Source organism: Salmo trutta, chromosome 1 (genome assembly GCF_901001165.1).
Source record: "Salmo trutta chromosome 1, fSalTru1.1, whole genome shotgun sequence".
Lineage (NCBI taxonomy): Eukaryota > Metazoa > Chordata > Actinopteri > Salmoniformes > Salmonidae > Salmo > Salmo trutta.
The window spans coordinates 48054470-48072160 of record NC_042957.1 but is presented as its reverse complement, the minus strand read 5'-3'; the positions used below and the strand labels follow the sequence as shown (position 1 = coordinate 48072160).

The following is a 17691-nucleotide window of genomic DNA, read 5'->3' as shown; positions in this document are numbered from 1 at the left end:
CATTACATCAAAGTTGGATCAGCCTGTAGTGTGGTTTTCCACTTTAATTTTGAGTGTGACTCCAAATCCAGACCTCCATGGGTTGATAAATTGGATTTCCATTGATTATTTGTGTGTGATTTTGTTGTCAGCACATTCAACTATGTAAAGAAAAAAGTATTTCATAAGATTATTTCTTTCATTCAGATCTAGGACGTGTTGTTTAAGTGTTCCCTTTATTTTTTTGAGCAGTGTGTATATATATATATATATATATATATATATATATATATATATATATATATATATATATATATATATATTTAAACAGGGACTCTGAGAAATACAATTACATCTGAAGTGAAAAATGAAATAACTTGAAAGGTTAAACTGAGCAGGTCAAAGTAGTGGTACACAATTACATAAATATTGTTAGTCAATCATTTAACATCCAACAATATCTCTTTAGATAGACTTATGCCTTTAGATAAACCCACCCTAAAATACTGGGGCTTCTGCATTTGATGCCCACAACATGCCCAAACACACGTTTGGGTCAGTGAGTTTACTTTAATGAACAACATTTAGATCTGAACTGATGTCAGGTGATGGCAAATATCATGGTCTTTAGCGCCACCAGATGGTGATACATATAAAGCAAACTGTAAATATTTTATGAAATACATTTGAAAAACTATGGGACCGAATCTGAGTAGTTGATTGCCAAGGGTGTTTCTGTTGACCAAAAAGATCAGCTCTGAAAAAGATCTGATGTTAAAATATCTGATGTGATTGGTTAAAATACAAATTAGTGTACAAAATATCAGAACGGCTGCTTGTGTAAACGCTAGTTGGATGTTTTTTTTATATATTAAAAAAAATCTCGGATGCGGTTTTTATATTGCGCTGAGGAGTGCCACTGCTTGCCACTCCTAAATTAGTCTCGTAAACCCGATCATAAGCAAAATCAGTAGTATTGACACATTGTGGGAGCCAACAAGTCTGTCTACGGAGACTACTCCTAAATAATCAGCCCTGACCAAATTTGTGTTCATTGATTTAGTAAACTACAGTTCCCAAGTTCCCAACGACACAATCAGAGGGAAGCCACACCTTCAGGAAGTGGGAGGATCCCGGAAAAAAGCTCTAAGCAGAAGTGAAGGCCGGGGCCTATGTGTTGAGCAGTCGTAGTGAGCTGTGATAGAGAGAAAAGTCGTCAAAGTCGAAATTGTGGAAAGTGAGAGTATCCGAAGAAAAGGGAACGCATGTTTGACTTTTGCCTTTAACGGTAAGCTGTAAACTATACTATTTTGGTTCAGATTTCCACTGTCAAATTATGCTCAACCAACCAGACTGTAAACTAACGTTTGCTAGTTACCTAGCCAGAGATACGTCGCTAGCTAACGACTGTCAGATTGATATGATAAATGGGACTGATTACTTGTCCAGATAGCTAATGAGGTAACTAGTTAGCAAACAATAAAAAGCTTTGTTCATAATTTGACCAAATAGTTATTTATCTTTAGATGTTTGATTTACCCCGTCTTTTCTTTGCGATGTCATCATAAACTTAGCCAAGTTAGTTAGCGTTAGCTAGCTTTCGTCAGTGTCGTCCTATTTTGTTTTTACTAGCAGTAACGTTAATTTACAGTAGACATATTTTTTTCGTTGTCTGCTCAGCTAACTAACTACTCAACTTCAGCTCTTATTGACATTATATAACAATTTTTAAAAAATGATGGCTTTAAAAAAGCTAGCTAGTTACTGTAACTTGGTGGGCTAGCTAGCTAAATTACAGAAATGTCATGTGTTAGATTTGTGTTTGTATTTGATAGCTAGTCAGCCTTTAACTGACAGCTAACTAACTATATAGCTAGTAGATTTTCCTTTTGGTCCAATCAATATGATAAACCTTTCATGTGTTGATTTCAAGCTTTCAACAGAGTATCTTAGTTCATTGCCATTGGTATCAGCGATGATGACCGATGGTATGAGGAAGTTTGAAACCCACCAACTTAATAGCTATTTATGGTTTCTGCCTGGTAATGATCACGAATACATTCCATCTTGCAGTAACCCACATGTCACCAGGTCTTTTACGTTGTTATCTTGCCACTGATTATAATCGTTTACTTAGCTAGGTCTCAAAACATATTTTGCATAATTGGAGTTCAAAGTTCATGGCTGTCTCTAATTAGGCTCATCATTTTGAATGCCGTCATTGCTGAGTTGCAGTTTTGTTTTCTACGTGGTGTGTCAATGGTGGTACAGGTAGGTCAGTTGTCTGATGTAGCCCTCGTTGTGAGTCTGTGTCATGTTACTTTTGTATGAATGCATGCCTCCTTTTCTCTGGTCTCTGGTGTCCCTCATAACTTACTATGTCTCATCAGTCCTGTACCCTTGTTCACTCCTTCACCTTTACTGCAGGTCATCTATGGCAGGGGGGTGGGCACTGGAGTCCCCCAGAACTCAGTTCAGCTTTCTACTTACCCCTGAAAGTTGTAATAGTAGAATGTACAAGGTGCAACTATGGAATTGGGTAGTGCATCGTCTGTTTTCCTCATGTCAGTCATTGCATACCTTAGAGCAGAGTTGGGTGCACGTTTTGGTTTTTGCCTTTGCACTATAGAGCTGATTCAAATAACCAACTCGTCTTGAGATGTACCTTTTGTTAAGTAAATCATTTGCTAAATGGGGGGAAAGGAGACTGAAGTGCCACTTTAATGTAAGCTGTAGTGTAATTGAGTTTCTATCAGGAATGAGACACTAAGACTTGGGGCAAGCAGAGTCAACAACCTCTGCATCATTCAAGACAGTTGCTTTGTGAGAAGCTGTTAAATTTCACATTTTAGACATTGTTATGTAAATGCAAGCTGGAAAGTGGACTGGGCTTGAGTCTTTTGGGAAAACACCAGGGTAAATCCACATTGGAAACTCGTTGGTGTGTTATAGCTCAATAACAGGACTAGAGAAGGTATTTTTAATAACTTGCCTAAGCTGCTGCCATGTTATGGTGTGGACCTTGTCCTTAGAGAGTGGTGACACATTTTGACACAGGCAAACGTTATATAAAAGGCAATATTACTAGGTGGCATAAAATGTTTGTTTGATTTGGTGTTGTAAGGCTAGTTAAGAAAGTTTCTATGATATTTCCAAATATTCCTGACAGAATGGCGAGTAAAATAACATACATCTGCGTGAGACCAAACACTTTTCAATGTTCAATCCAAAGTAAGCGTAATTGGTATGCGTTAGTGTGGTCAGAAAGGTTGTAATGCTTTGGAGTCGATGGAGGAATGAATGAATCGGGTGTGTAGGAGGAGAAGCATGCCCATTCACAACGGGTCATTCTGATGACTCCTCAAAAGACTGAAGATATCCTGTAGGTGTGACATTTTTTTTCTATTACCCAAGCTGGAGAGTTCTATGTGCAGAGTGGGTTACTGGTCAGTTTGCTACCAGACTTGTTTGAGACTTACAAGATCAATGTATGCCCCCTATTGATTAAACCACAACGATTTAGGCCTTAAAAAAAGGGAAATGATTTCTTTAAGTTTGAGTCATTAATAATTAAGTGTGTGCTTCCTTGCAGCCAGATGACACACCCACTAACCCCACCCTGACCCTTTATCTCTGCAGCTGAGGCCCTGTCTGGGGTTCTTATCTCTCACACTAGCCCCATGCTCAAACTGAATGGGTTGGGGTTTAGCCTAGTAGGCCTATGCAAAAACAGATGCTTTTTATCTCGCTTAGGGTTGCAAAGCTACCGGTAATTTAAAACCGTCACCTGAATCTTTGGTAATTTTTGGTAATAGATTACCTAGTAAGTTTGTTAATTTATACTTTAATTATACATATTAGTATTCTTTTTTATTATTATTTAAAAAAAATCTGTGTCCATATTGTCCACGAGATTCTAATAAATGGACCATATGGTTCAAGAGACAATTCCTGAAAAAAGTATCTAGGCTTAATCAACAATGGCGTTATTTTCAATTAACTCTGAAACTGTTGTCTTTTTCCACAACTTGTTGGCTATATTTCCCTTTTAACGTGAGAGGCCAACATTATCGTCATGGAGTAGAATTGTATTGCACAGGCTTTTGCTTGGCTGTCATGTTTCACACACAGAGGGAGCCAGAAAGAGAAGGAAATGATTTTCCCCCTTGCCTTCCCCCATTTGCTAGTGATGTGCATCCTGTTTGCATTCCCAAAGATTAAGGCTGTGTTTAGACAGGCAGCCCAATTCAGATATTTTTTTTTCACTCATTGGTCTTTTGACCAATCACATCAGATCTTTTCACATCAGATCATTGTTAGAGCTGATCTGATTGGTCAAAATACCAATGAATGAAAAAAACTGCCTGTCTTTTCTCAGCCTTAGTCACCATTCCTTTCCTCTTCCAATTGACCCATCCCTTAGTCATAAGGCTATAGTTTCTCTTGCATACATATTGTAATAGTCCACTGTGCTACTCGATTGGGGTGCCTCGCTTTCTCTTTCAGTCTATAGCTTTATCCTCCCTGACGGTTTCCCATCCAGGCCCAACCCTTTTTATACTTCAGATGAAAGCCAAGCTAATAGCAGGATGCAGGCTGATATGGCTGCTGCTGGCTCCACCCTCCCTCCCCGTTACATCTAATTCCTCTGGTCCCTCCACCCTTGGAGTTCAGAGAACCCGTTGTCATGTCACCACTTATTCCTAGGTAACTGGTTAAATGAAGTCTGCCTGCCTGACAGCGTGTCACACCACTAATTCCATGGTATTGATGATGACTGCACGTTGACACGGTCACCCGCTGACACCTCTGTAGATAATGGCTGTGCCAGGAAATGGGCTAGCTGATGTTTCAACTGGAGTCTAGGAGTGGGAGTCTGTTTGAATTGTCCTTTGGGAACACACAGCTCATAGGCCTATTGGGAATGTGTATTGTTAGCAGTGCTTACAATAGGTAGCCTAGTGGTTAGAGCGTTGGACTAGTAACCGAAAGGTTGCAAGATCAAATCCCCGAGTAGTTAACCCACTGTTCCGTCGTTGACAATAAGAATTTGTTCTTAACTGACTTGCCTAGTTAAATAAAGGTCAGTTGTTTCATTCTACCCAGTCCAGTAGCATCAGTTACTCTTTCTGATCACCACCCATTCCACCCCTTGCTGATTACCATGAACACTGGCCTAGGAGTTTTACCTAGCCTGATTCCAGATCTGTTTGTGCTTTTGCCTACTCCAAAGTCATTGTCAAGCCTTTCGGCAATGTTCGGCAATGAGCAGAAACTGACTGGCACCCAGGCTAAGTTGTACCTGACAGCAGAGCACAGTGGGGCTGTGACTGAAGTATACCTTTAGGCTAGTTGTGGTCAATATGGGGTTGGCTGTGAGGTTAAGAATAGGGCCGGGACGATACCAGGATATGTTTTCAATGTCCAAAAAATGAAAACGCGAAGCAGATCTAAATCTTTGGTCCTTTGAAAACCTGCTGCGTGTAAAATATTGTGTGCTATAGCTTGGAAAATAAATCTGACTCTGGATGACAACATAAAATGTTTGTTTCCAACATTATGGCTATTTTCCTAAAGTTAAAATCCACTTTGTGTTTTGATTCGTTGCCACGATACTAACGAGTATCGCGATAGTGGTAGGGTCCCGGCCCTAGTTAAGAGTAGTGTGGGGCATAGCAGATGGGCTTCATGGCTAAATGTGAGAGTGGGTACTTCAAATGTTAGCCAACTTAAGGCCAGGTGGGTGGACTAGTCATCTCGTGTGTGTGGTGTGTGGTGTGTGTGTGTGTGTAATGTTTGGGATGTCAAGTATAAGAGGAAACCCACAAGGTGACGGTAACTGATTTCACTGGTCATGTTAAATAGAAACTGAAGTTACTGAGAATTTCCGCCACAATCTTGTCCGGACTTACTAACATTCTGACAAAACTGACCACGTTGAATGACATGAATGTGTACATTTATTCAACCGTTTAATTCAAAGCGCCTGCGTGCGTAAACGTGCGTCTGCGTAGCCAGGCGCTAATAGAACTCGGTTCTGTTTTAGACGCTTGGCGCGCTGCAAGTCCCGCCTCTCCCATCTACCTCCCATCTAAAGTTGGTTGCCAACCACCATGTAAAATCCACAGAAGAAGAAGAAAAAGGAAGACTCTGAACAAGGAGATATTAATAAAAGAATTTAACTAAAAACGAGCTAGGTTTCCCTTTTTTTTTTTTTATCTGTGGATTAATCGTCGGAGTAGAGAACGCATCATTTTGTGACTCCAAATGGGTCAAAGATCCAGCAAATAAAAAAGGGCCATGTGTATTTCAGGTAAAATAACAACCCAATGTTTATCTCCCAGGACCAATTATCTAGCACCAGCAAGCTAGCTAGCTAAATGTCCATGAATGTTTCATGTGTGTTTTGACCTGACCCCAAATGAATATAGTTGGTTTTGGTATTTGAACCTGCATGAACGCGCCTGGTGGGGATAGACGACACCAATGTGCACACGCGGAGTCGGTTTGGTCAGCGTGTCCATCATGAATGTGGCTTCTTCATTTGCTATATCTGTGCGTGCATTGTCTTGTACAGCGTTTAAAATCTACCCCATGCATGTGAGTGAGAAACTGTTGATTGAATCATGAGGGCAATGCATGCAATATTTGTGTGTGTGTGTGTGTGTGTGTGTGTGTGTGTGGCGCAACCCATTCTCAGTGGCTGTGTTTTACTAAGTGCTTGGATATCAAGCTGGCAGCAAAGCCCACAGGAGGCTGTATGAATATTTCACCATCTCTCCCTACCTTTCTCTCTCCATCCCTCTCGCCTACTCTCTCTTTGACCCAGTCTCTCTCCCCTCCATCTCTCTGACCCACTTCAGTGTGTGTGGCGATCTCCAGAGCCCATTAAACATGCCAGCAGAGGGCTGCTTAGATGCAGGATGCTGCTCTGAGTGACTCTCAGAACAGGAGTGAGCGAGTGTGAGTGTTGGGCCAGCCACTGCAGCCCTCTAGCAATCAGTCAATCATATTACCAAGGATCATTTGTATTTTTTATTTATTTAACTAGGCAAGTCAGTTAATGGCGGCCAATGACGGCCTACCCTGGCCAAACCCGGACGACGCTGGGCCAGTTGTGTGCCGCCCTGTTCACCATACTGTTCAATAACCATGTCCTAAACTCTTAGGCCTAAGTCCACTGGTTTGGTTTAGAACGGTGGATTGAACACAGGGCTTTTGATGCGGATCAGATTCAGTTATTTGTCCTCAGTGTTTTTATATTATATTGAGTGTTAACATCAGTGTTACTGACACTAATATACAAAATGGCCTCATATGATTAGCCTAGGTTAAATGTTCTCTCACTCTGTTTCTGAAGCCCTCATCTCAGGCTGGGAATCCCCCAGCCTCCCTCCCCTCTTCTCCCTGTCCTTGGCTATGGAGCCTTGTCCTGGGGCAGTGAGGCATGCTGACCTCTTCATTTCCGTAGTGTGTGTAGTAGGCTATCAGGGTTGGAGAGCAGTCACACCTGTTGTTTTGCTTTAGAATGGTAGACATACTGGTAAGGGTAAACGTGTTGTGTAAAAAGTGCCTCAAAACGTTTGACAGAAGTGACTGTTTAGGCTAGCTTTTAATTTTCTTTTAGTCACCCTTTATTTAACTAGGCAAGTCAGGTCAGAACAAATTCTTATTTACAATGACGGCCTACCCCGGCCAAACCCAGACGACGTTGGGCCAATTGTGCGCCGCCCTATGGGACTCCCAATCAAGGCCGGATGTGATGCAGCCTGGATTCGAACCAGGGACTGCAGTGACGCGTCTTGCACTGAGATGCAGTGCCTTACACCGCTGCGCCACTCGGGAGCTTGATTAGAAGAAATACCAGGATGTTTCTACGTTCTTCTCAGAAACACAAAGACATTGGGCTTAGTTCCACAGTCTTGGTCTATGTTAGCTTGGTTCCAACTTTTTCTCTTGTTTGCACCTCAGCTTCATCATATTAGCACGTAGGGGAATTACATGTTGACCCAATGAACATGCAGCTATTTCTCTCCACACTCTCGAGGTGGTGCGTCTAGGAATCCATCGGATGGTGTGTATGTGGCAGTAGTCTAGGCCTTTGGTGTGCTACCGTGCTGTACCTTCTGCTCTGTGCTGGGCTGACCCTCTCAGGCCAGTGTGTGGTACCAACACAGTGTGATCTTCTGTCACATGCAGAAGATTAGGCCCTGGCCTGGCCTGGGAAAGACTGAGCGCCCACAGCAGCCCTACTCTGGCTGGCCTACCTCTCTCTCTCTCTCTCTCGCTCCTTAACCAGGACCCTATCAAATCCACGTTGCGGACGGAATCACGGAATCCAGACAATAAAACAGAATTCAACAATATTCAAAAAAAATCTATTGAACTTATTAGAAAATGTATTAATTTGCCCAAGTTAATCATAAGACATGAACTAAATGCATCAGTGATTTTGTATTTTCCTGCAACTTTCTGAAACTGTGTGGTGTGCGCGCATATGTCTCCACTTTGTGTAGCGAAGACGCTAATGATAAGTCTTCTGGTAGAGATGGCTTCCCCAAAAACATTGTCAATTAAATGTTAACTACAAAGTAGCCTATGCCTACCTGGGAGAATGATTTTCATGATTATTTGCATCAATCCAGTGCAGAGTATACAAAACAAATGGCCAATCACATGAGCGCTACAGAAACGTTGCTAACCAAACAACCGTCTCTTGCTGGTGCACACTTGCATTTAAGAAATGTAGATGTCCTTAAGTATTGTTGTGCAATTAAAACGTCCAATTTATAATTTAAAATAATAATAAAGAGACTGCAAAACGAAAACCTGTTGGTTTTAAAAAAAATTAAAGATGAAGAAAACGAGAATTGTGGGGGAAAAATAAACTGAAGATGCCATGGGACCCTCATTGATTTAGTTTTGTTTGAGTCACTCAGATGGTGTAAGAACATGGCATAAGCTATGGCAAATGTGTAGAACTGTAGAAAATTTGCTTTAAAATTGCAATTTATTAATCACCCCCATGACTGTGAAGAATTGCAGAAAACGACACATTCCCCCCCCCCCCCCCCTCTAGTCAAGTGTGTTCTTTCAATCTTTGAATGCACTCACTGTTGAAAGACAGGCCTGTAGTATAAACCTATACACTGTTGTAGTGTCATGTAGACCTATTTTGTGACGTTGTGATGTTTCACACTTAATTATGGATTTTAGCATTGTAGGCTAACCTAGGCTGGTTGTCCTAACAGTTAATGGTTTAGTATAAAGGGCCAACTGTGTCTGTCTGTGCTACATAGTCCTTCTGCAATGTTCACTTCCTGCTTTGATATTAATTCCGTTTCCTGTCCCTTTCACCAAGCAGAAGCTGACTGACCGTGTAAAGTAGCGCTGTGGAAGATGTAAGTTTTTCTTACTGTAGTCATATTCCTCAGTCAATGTAAAGAACAACACTTGGACTCTGAGTACACTGGCCCAACCATAAGATGACAATCTGCACATCATGTGACTAACGTGGACCTATCTAAGTTAAGATGGATGTGTGCAGGCCCAAGGTGGATTGTAACACAGAAACAGGAGTCCTTGGGGGCAAGCAGCTCAGTCAGTTCCTGTTCTGTATTTTCACTGTGGTCCTTAGCTCTGTGGTCTCTGAGAACACACACACACACACACACACAGATTGCATTGGGTTGGATGTGAACACAGTTGAACTCGGCTTTAGGCTAATGTGTCTAGACAGAGGGGTGGGGGGGACTGTTCAATTTGGCATTCAAGCGTCATGATTGTGAATGTTAATTGTGGTCATACTCATCATGACCCAATCTGCATATCTAAATGTTGCTTTAGACGGGACCCCAGGACATTTCCTTCACTGCTGTATTTGACTGAGTCTAAAGTAAATATAATTACGAGAGAATATGACAGGGCGTATCTCCCTGTCCAGCCCTTGCTTCATTCAAACAGACGTCCAGACCACAATGTGGGTTTACAGTAGTTTTCTTGTCAAACCATGGTGGTGTTTAGAAGCACTGAGATGTTCCTCGACCAATAGTGTTTATCAGAACATTATTGATTTACAACACTGAACTGGAGCAATTAGTCTGCTAGGCATTGATTTGAGGCATTTTGGGGATTTAATGAGTAAGTGATGCACATCAGGACCATTTTTAAAGGTTTGTTTGAACCTGAATAATAAGCCCAGTCAAGGGTTAAGATACAAAGGACTCACTACACTGGAACATGAAAGTAGGTTAGCTTATACCAGACACTTGCGGGAGTAGCCAACTTGGTATGACACCATTGACTCTTTGCAGTCAACACTTTTCTCATTGATTTAGGCAAGACTATAAGAGTATCCTGGGTGCTTTTTGATCTTTAAAAACAAAATGTATTTAACCTTTTATTTAACTAGGCAAGTCAAATTCTTATTTATAATGACGGCCTACCCCGGCTAAACCCTAACAGCGCTGGGCCAATTGTGCGCCGACCTATGGGACTCCCAATTACCGCCGGTTGTGATACAGCCTGGAATCGAACCAGGGCCTGTAGTGATGTTGCTAGCACTGAGATGCAGTGCTGTAGACCGCTGCGCCATTTGGGAGCCCAGGGGCCGCTGTCCTGCTTGAAGACCTGCAACCTTCAATGGAGACCCAGTTTCTGGACATATTTGGCTGCAACTGTATTATAACCTGTATATAAAGTGCCTTCAGAAAGTACTCACACCTCCTTGTTTTACAGCCTGAATTAAAAAATTATTGCATTTATATTTTTTTGTGACTGGCTTAAACCCAATACCCCATAATGTCAATGTGGAATTATGTTTTAGAAATTGTAGAAGTTAATTAAAATGTCATGGATCAATAAATATTCAACCCTTTTTGTTATGGCAAACCTAAATAAGTTCAGGAGTAAAAATGTGCTTAACAAGTCACATAATAAGTTGCATGGACTCACTCTGTGTGCAATAATAGTGTTTAACCTGATGTTTGAATGACTACCTCATCTCTGTACCCCACACATACAAGTATCTGTAAGGTCCCTTTACAATGCCTTGCAAAGAAGGTATTGGTAGATGGGTAAAAAAAAGAACTGTCATTGATTATCCCTTTGAGCATGGTGAAGTTATTAATTACACTTTGAATGGTGTATCAATACACCCAGTCACTAGTAAAATACAGGCGACCTACCTAACTCGGTTGCCGGAGAGGAAGGAAACCGCTCTGGGATTTCACCCTGAGGCCAATGGTAACTTTAAAACAGAATTTAATGGCTGTGATGGGAGACAACTGAGGATGGATCAACAACATTGTAGTTACTCCACAATACTAACGTAATTGACAGAGTGAATAGAAGGAAGCCTGTACAGAGTAAAAATATTCCAAAACGTACATCCTGTTTGCAACAAGACAAAACAAGACAAAAGTAATACTGCAAAAAAATGTGGCAAAGCATTTTCACTTTTTATTCTGAATACAAAATGTTATGTTTGGGGCAAATACAATACAAGACAGAGTACCACACTCCATATTTTCAAGCATAGTGGAGGCTACATCATGTTATGGGTATGCTTGTAATTGTTAAAATCCTCCAGTCCTTTCAGGATGAAAAATAAAGAAAATGGAGCTAAGCACAGGCAAAATCCTAGACGAAAACCTGGTTGTCTGCTGACACAAGGAGATGAATTTACCTTTCAGCAGGACAATAACCTAAAACACAAGTCCAAATCTACACTGGAGTTGCTTACCAAGAAGACAGTGAATGTTCTTGAGTGGCCGAGTTTTGACTTAAATCTACTTGAAAATGTATGGCAAGACACTTTAAAAATGGCTGTCTTGCAATGATGAACAACCAATTTGACAGAGCTTGAAGAATTTTGAAAAAGAATAATGGGCAAATGTTGCACAACCAGGTGTGGAAAACGTACATAGAAAAACTCACTGCTTTAATCACTGCCAAAGGTGCTTCTACAAAGTATTGACTCAGGGGTATGAATACTTAGATTTCATGATTTAAGTTTCAATAAATGAGCAACATTTCTAAGCATATTTTCACTTTGTCATTATGGGGTATTGTGTGTAGATGGTTGAAAACAAACGATTTAATCCATGTTGAATTCAGGCTGTAATACAACACAAAAATGGGAATAAATACTTTCTGAAGGCACTCAACTTTAGTAAACTATTCCTGTCACACTGGCTGCCTACTAGTGATATTATTACTGTCGGTTCTTTCTTCCAGCTCCCACAGGTGAAGTCCCCTCTTCCTCCGGCCCCCTCACTGCCTGGCCTAGACTCACCTGACCCAGCTTAGCCCACCCTCGCCTGGCCCTGTCTCGGCTCCAGTCCCTGCTCAGCTTCAGAGCCCCAGTCCTCCGCTCAAGGCAGCCTCATCCTCCACCAAGAGCCTCTTACCCCGGTGAAGCTCTCTGCTCGGCAGCATGGCAGGTCGAGGAGGACCAGCACGGACCAACGGCGCGGCGGCCAACAACAAGATCTGCCAGTTCAAGCTGGTGCTGCTGGGAGAGTCAGCGGTGGGCAAGTCCAGCTTGGTGCTGCGCTTCGTCAAGGGCCAGTTCCACGAGTACCAGGAGAGCACCATCGGAGGTGAGTAGGCACGCCGTTGGCATTGGGATTGTCATTCTTCTGTGTCTTAGTCATGCTTAGTGTTTTGTGTTGCTTTACAGCTGTCCTTGTGTTGAGTCAGTATCATGTTATAAAGATCAAATAGAATTGAAGTGTGAATGTGTAGTAGACTGTGAAGGAAGACCACTTAGAATGCCTTGTTCCTGCTAGCTAGCAGCCCTTACCCTAGCTGTTGTCAAGGCCAGGTCAGGAGTAGACCTTGAGCTACAGAACCAGATCTTTCTTGGCAGCTGATCACCTGACTCTTGCATGAGCAGCCAAGCCTCTGACTGCCACTTTTTAAATATGCCACAAGGAGTGGGGAGGTCCTTACTCCCGGCCACAGAAAGCCTTATAGAGAATGTTCAAACCAAAACTGAAAGTAGATAAGTGCGAGAAAGAGGTACTTGTCATCTGCCTAAAAGGTATGTATTGACTTGCTAGCCGGAGTGGAGCAGCGAGAAGGGGGTCTCTCTCTGTGGGCTCTTAAAACAGAAAGGAGGTCGGTCAACAATGGGATTTCCTGTCCTGGGACTGCTCTAATATCTACGCATCTGGAAGCCAGTACTTGATGGCTCAAGTTTCTGGTTTTAACATTCAAAGAATTCCACTGCAAAAGTTGGGTAATGACTAATGAGTAACTATTTATTTTCAGCTACACCTAGTGTTTCAAACCTACACACAGGTGTTGGGAATTTCCATGATGATTTAGTGGTTTATTAGCTAGATTGCTTTCTTCATGATTTATGCATTACCCTTTGTATAGATAAATAAATTACAGAGTCACATCATGCAGCCACAGCAGGGTGAGGCTGGAGAGACAGGATGCTTGGTGCTTACACTAGCCAAAGCCTTAGGACGAGTCAGCATTTTTAAAACATTTTAAAACCTGTTGTCAGCTGTCTGGTCAAAGGTCACCGAGCTTTTAGTATGGAGCAGGCTTCCTCTGAGTGCTGCTGTACATTTCCCTCAGCCGTGTGACACAACGGGCTGAATTAGCATTATCTTTATGTTCCATGGATTAGCCAGTAGACAGCCACATCTTTTGTTCTCTCTTTCATCACTTTTTTTTACTCTCACTACATTTCTCGCAGTAACCTTTTACCCGGTGCTTAGTGCTCTGTGATTCGATCTTGTGTATTTACATATTGTCCCTTCCTCCTCTCTCTAATGTTGGAAGGCTCCCAATTCTCCTCAGCGCTGTCTTCGTAGCTTCACGAGTTCTCATTAAGCCACTGTTCATGTTTCCTCTTAACTGCCTCATGGCCTTGGCTGTTGGGGTTATGTTTGCCTTGTGCTAGTTTAACTCAGCCATGTCAAATAGGGACAACTCTACCCCCTATGACACTATCTAAGGAAGAAAACAGAAACTGTGTATTACTCCGCTGTGAGGAAATGCACAGGCAAAGTAAAATGTACACTTCTTTTCTATGTGTAGGGCATTTGCCGACTTCAAAATAAAAATAGAGCCTGAAACTAAGTCTATGATTTGTCTCTACACCCCTCCAGCTGCCTTCCTCACACAGACCGTCTGCTTGGATGACACAACAGTTAAGTTTGAGATCTGGGACACTGCAGGGCAGGAACGGTATCACAGCCTGGCCCCTATGTACTACAGAGGAGCGCAGGCTGCCATCGTGGTCTATGACATCACCAACACAGTGAGTGACAGCTGCTGGTCACGTGTGGAACTGGTCCCTGAGTGTTGTCAGCACTCGGCAGTGATTTTTAGCCGAGGTTGATTTATTCAAACCCTCAACAAAGGACAGGCCTTTGCTCTCGTAACTGACACTTCTGTAGATGTATCATAGAGCTCTTGTGTGAAAAACAAACATCCATTGTGAGAATCTGCCTTTGTCATGTGTTTCATTAAATCACAAATGTTTTTATGATGTTAAGAATGTTCTGTTTCCTGTGCAGGATACATTCACACGTGCAAAGAACTGGGTGAAGGAGCTCCAACGACAAGCCAGCCCTAACATCGTTATTGCACTGGCAGGGAACAAAGCTGACCTGGCCAACAAAAGAGCTGTGGACTTCCAGGTACTGAGGAACTCCTAACAATTAGATGCTGCTCCCACTGGACTATTAGTGGAAAATGTCAATGATAAGTTTGTTTAAACAGGGGAATGTCCTAGAAATGTCATTTGTATAGTTTCTGTTGCTATTCAAGAATGCTCACGAACTCTCAAAGCTTTGGGTTATTACTGATTGTATCGATATGTTTGATGGGGCTCTAAAGATCTCTGTCCTCCATTTGTTTTTGTTTTTTTTGTAGGAAGCACAAGCATACGCAGATGACAACAGTTTGCTCTTCATGGAGACTTCAGCCAAGACGGCCATGAACGTCAATGAGATCTTTATGGCCATAGGTACGTGTACCACAATATTGTATGTGCATTTATAAACTGGGTGATTTGAGCCCTGAATGCTGATTGGCTGACAGCCGTGGTATATCAGACCGTATACCACGGGTATGACAAAACATTTATTTTTACTGCTCTAATTATGTTGGTAACCAGTTTATAATAGCAATAAGGCACCTCAGGGTTTGTGGTATATAGCCAATATACCACGGCTAAGGGCTGTATCCAGGCACGTTGCGATGCATCGTGCCTAAGAAAAGCCCTTAGCCGTAGTTTATTGGCCATATACCACACCCCCTGGTGACTTATTGCTTAGTTAGAAACACCTTCCTAATATTGAGTTGCACCCCACTTTGCCCTCAGAACAGCCTCAATTCGTTGGGGCATTGACTCTACAAGGTGTCGAAAGCATTTCACAAAGATGCTGGCCCATGTTGACTCCAATGCTTCCCACAGTTGTATCAAGTTGGCTGGCTGGATGTCCTTTGGGTGGTGGACCATTGTTTATACACACGGGAAACTGTTGAGCGTGAGAAACCCAGCAGCGTTGCAGTTCTTTACACAAACCGGTGCGCCTGGCACCTACTACCATACTCTGTTCAAAGGAACTTAAATCTTTTGTCTTGCCCATTCACCCTCTGAATGCCACATATACACAAGCCAAGTCTCAACTGTCTCAAGGCTTAAAAATCCTTCTTTAACCTGTCTCCTCCTCTTCATCTACACTGATTTGAAGAGGATTTAACAATTGACATCAATAAGGGATCATAGCTTTCACATGGATTCACCTGGTCAGTCTGTCATGGAAAGAGCAGGTGTTCAAAATGTTTTGTGTATTCAGTGTACATTTCTTCCCAGAACAAATGAAATGTGTAGAAACCATAAAGGCTTCCTACTCACTGTGCATTTCTGTCCTTCTCCTGTAGCCAAGAAGCTTCCTAAGAACGAGCCAGCGGGTGGAGCCGGTGGCCGGGCCGGTGGTCGGGCAGGAGTGGACCTGCAGGAAGCCGCCCCACAGGCTGGTGGTAGCAAGTGCTGTGGTGGGAACTAACCAACTGGACCGACACACCAACCAACCTGCAGTATCAACCAACTGATCAGACCAGCTGACAAACACATCCCACGGTCAAACCAACTGACGGTCTGACCAACCACCATGCACCGATCAACTGATAAGCAAACCAGCTCACAGGCCAATCAGCTGTCAACACACAACTCCAAGGTTCCAATGATAAGACAAATGACACAATTATGACCAACATGACGACCTACAACTGTTTTAACTTGCCCGAGGACATAACAACCCATTTATCTCCAACCAACCAAACAATGGACATCTGACATCACCCAGGCAAAAAAACAACAACCCCACTTAGGGAGGGAAAAAAAGATCAATCCTTTCCAATCGCACTTAACAGAGCTCTGTTCTTTTTTTGTTTCACTGTATTTCTGTAAGAAATAAATCAAACGCAACTGGGAGGAATAATGAACAGGCTCTTTGGCCCTCTCCTTTCTCTCTCTCTCTCGCTCTCGTCTTTCTTTACCATAATGCTACAGTATTTCAACGTATGTCTTCTGTCACTTCTAACCCTGTTTTAGTTTGGTGGTGGGTGAATGTAGCAATTCTCACGGTTTCATTTTCCCTTGTTCCCGATCGTCACCCTTGGGGCAAGAGAAGGGAGAGCGTTCAACTCCTCAACCCCAAAAAAGGAGTTATGAGAACAGTTGTTTCCTTCCAGATATAGCAGTTGTGTAGATTTAACTGAACTATTACATTGTTATTATTATTGTTGACTTATTTTTGGCACACGTTAAACAGTATGATTTCAAAGACTAGACCACCTAAGGTTTTCCGATCATTAATCTATGATACCCAGGCAATATACATAGTGCATTAACATCATTGTCACCAGTAAGTCATTTTTAGCATTAATGTAATGTTTTTGAATCATTCACATACAATGACGAAAAGGATAAAGCAAGATTTGTTTTCCTGACCAAAATCACAATTGTGTATTGAAAACATGTCGCTATTATTTGTATAATTATTTTCTTCAAACATGTAACCAATCAGTAGTTACTGTCAATACAATACCTTCCCAATCTCAACATAATGCTTTGTCATCCTCAATTATTTTTGTCATGTAAAGATGTATTTTTTTTGTATTTGTGTACAATTCTTTGGTTTCTGAAGAGTCTCTGGTATTGGGTGCACTGCTTCTGTCACCTCTTGTGATATCAGACGTTCTTTTGATTTTCTGTAAAAAAAAATTACTTTGTCCTATCGGGGCGGGATTCCTCTGACATCAATGACTAGCACAACAGTACCTGCAGCTATCACTGCTGTGAGATGGGGCGCCGGGGTAAACAAAGCAAAACAACTGTCATTTTACCAATAAATAAGGGGGAAGGTATCTCATTGTCTGCCTGTCTTCTCATTTGTTGTATGACAATGGGTATTTGAGGTGAAATCTAACAGTGAAAAATCTACTACCAGCTATTCGTATCTCTACCGACATGTTGAGCGTATAATAGTTATTTCCAGTTATTCCAGCCTTTGTTCTCTAATTCTCGATCTTGCTTAAGATCTGCTCAATACATCCTCATCAGTCTAAGAAGCCAGCTGAGCTCAGTGAGTCTAACACTGGTCTGACTGAATTCCTCACATTCCTGCTCCCTTCCCATCCCAGTGGATTTAGTCGGCCAAAACCCCTTTGCTCTCTCTG

The 17691-nt window shown here is 42.1% G+C and overlaps 1 protein-coding gene across 2 annotated transcripts; it reads left to right on the top strand.

Annotated features, from left to right (window-relative positions):
- The first annotated feature begins 1116 nt into the window (after positions 1-1116).
- On the top strand, positions 1117-17379 carry LOC115197954 (ras-related protein Rab-5C). 2 transcript variants are annotated; one of them, XM_029759631.1, is made up of 7 exons: positions 1117-1267; positions 9344-9380; positions 12217-12581; positions 14109-14260; positions 14520-14642; positions 14878-14971; positions 15892-17379. In XM_029759631.1, exons 3-7 carry the CDS (start codon positions 12416-12418, stop codon positions 16014-16016), a joined length of 660 nt encoding a protein of 219 aa, XP_029615491.1. In that variant the 5' UTR covers positions 1117-1267; positions 9344-9380; positions 12217-12415; the 3' UTR covers positions 16017-17379. The 2 variants fall into 2 exon arrangements, with proteins under 2 accessions (XP_029615491.1, XP_029615483.1); XM_029759623.1 differs by lacking the exon at positions 9344-9380.
- Positions 17380-17691: the final 312 nt, after the last annotated feature.

Coding starts and splice junctions, on each gene's coding strand:
- LOC115197954 (XM_029759623.1), top strand. CDS start 12,416: ATGGCAGGTCGAGGAGGACCAGCACGGACCAACGGCGCGGCGGCCAAC. Junction 14,261..14,519: donor TCTATGACATCACCAACACA/GTGAGTGACAGC, acceptor TTTCCTGTGCAG/GATACATTCACACGTGCAAA. Junction 14,972..15,891: donor TGAGATCTTTATGGCCATAG/GTACGTGTACCA, acceptor CTTCTCCTGTAG/CCAAGAAGCTTCCTAAGAAC.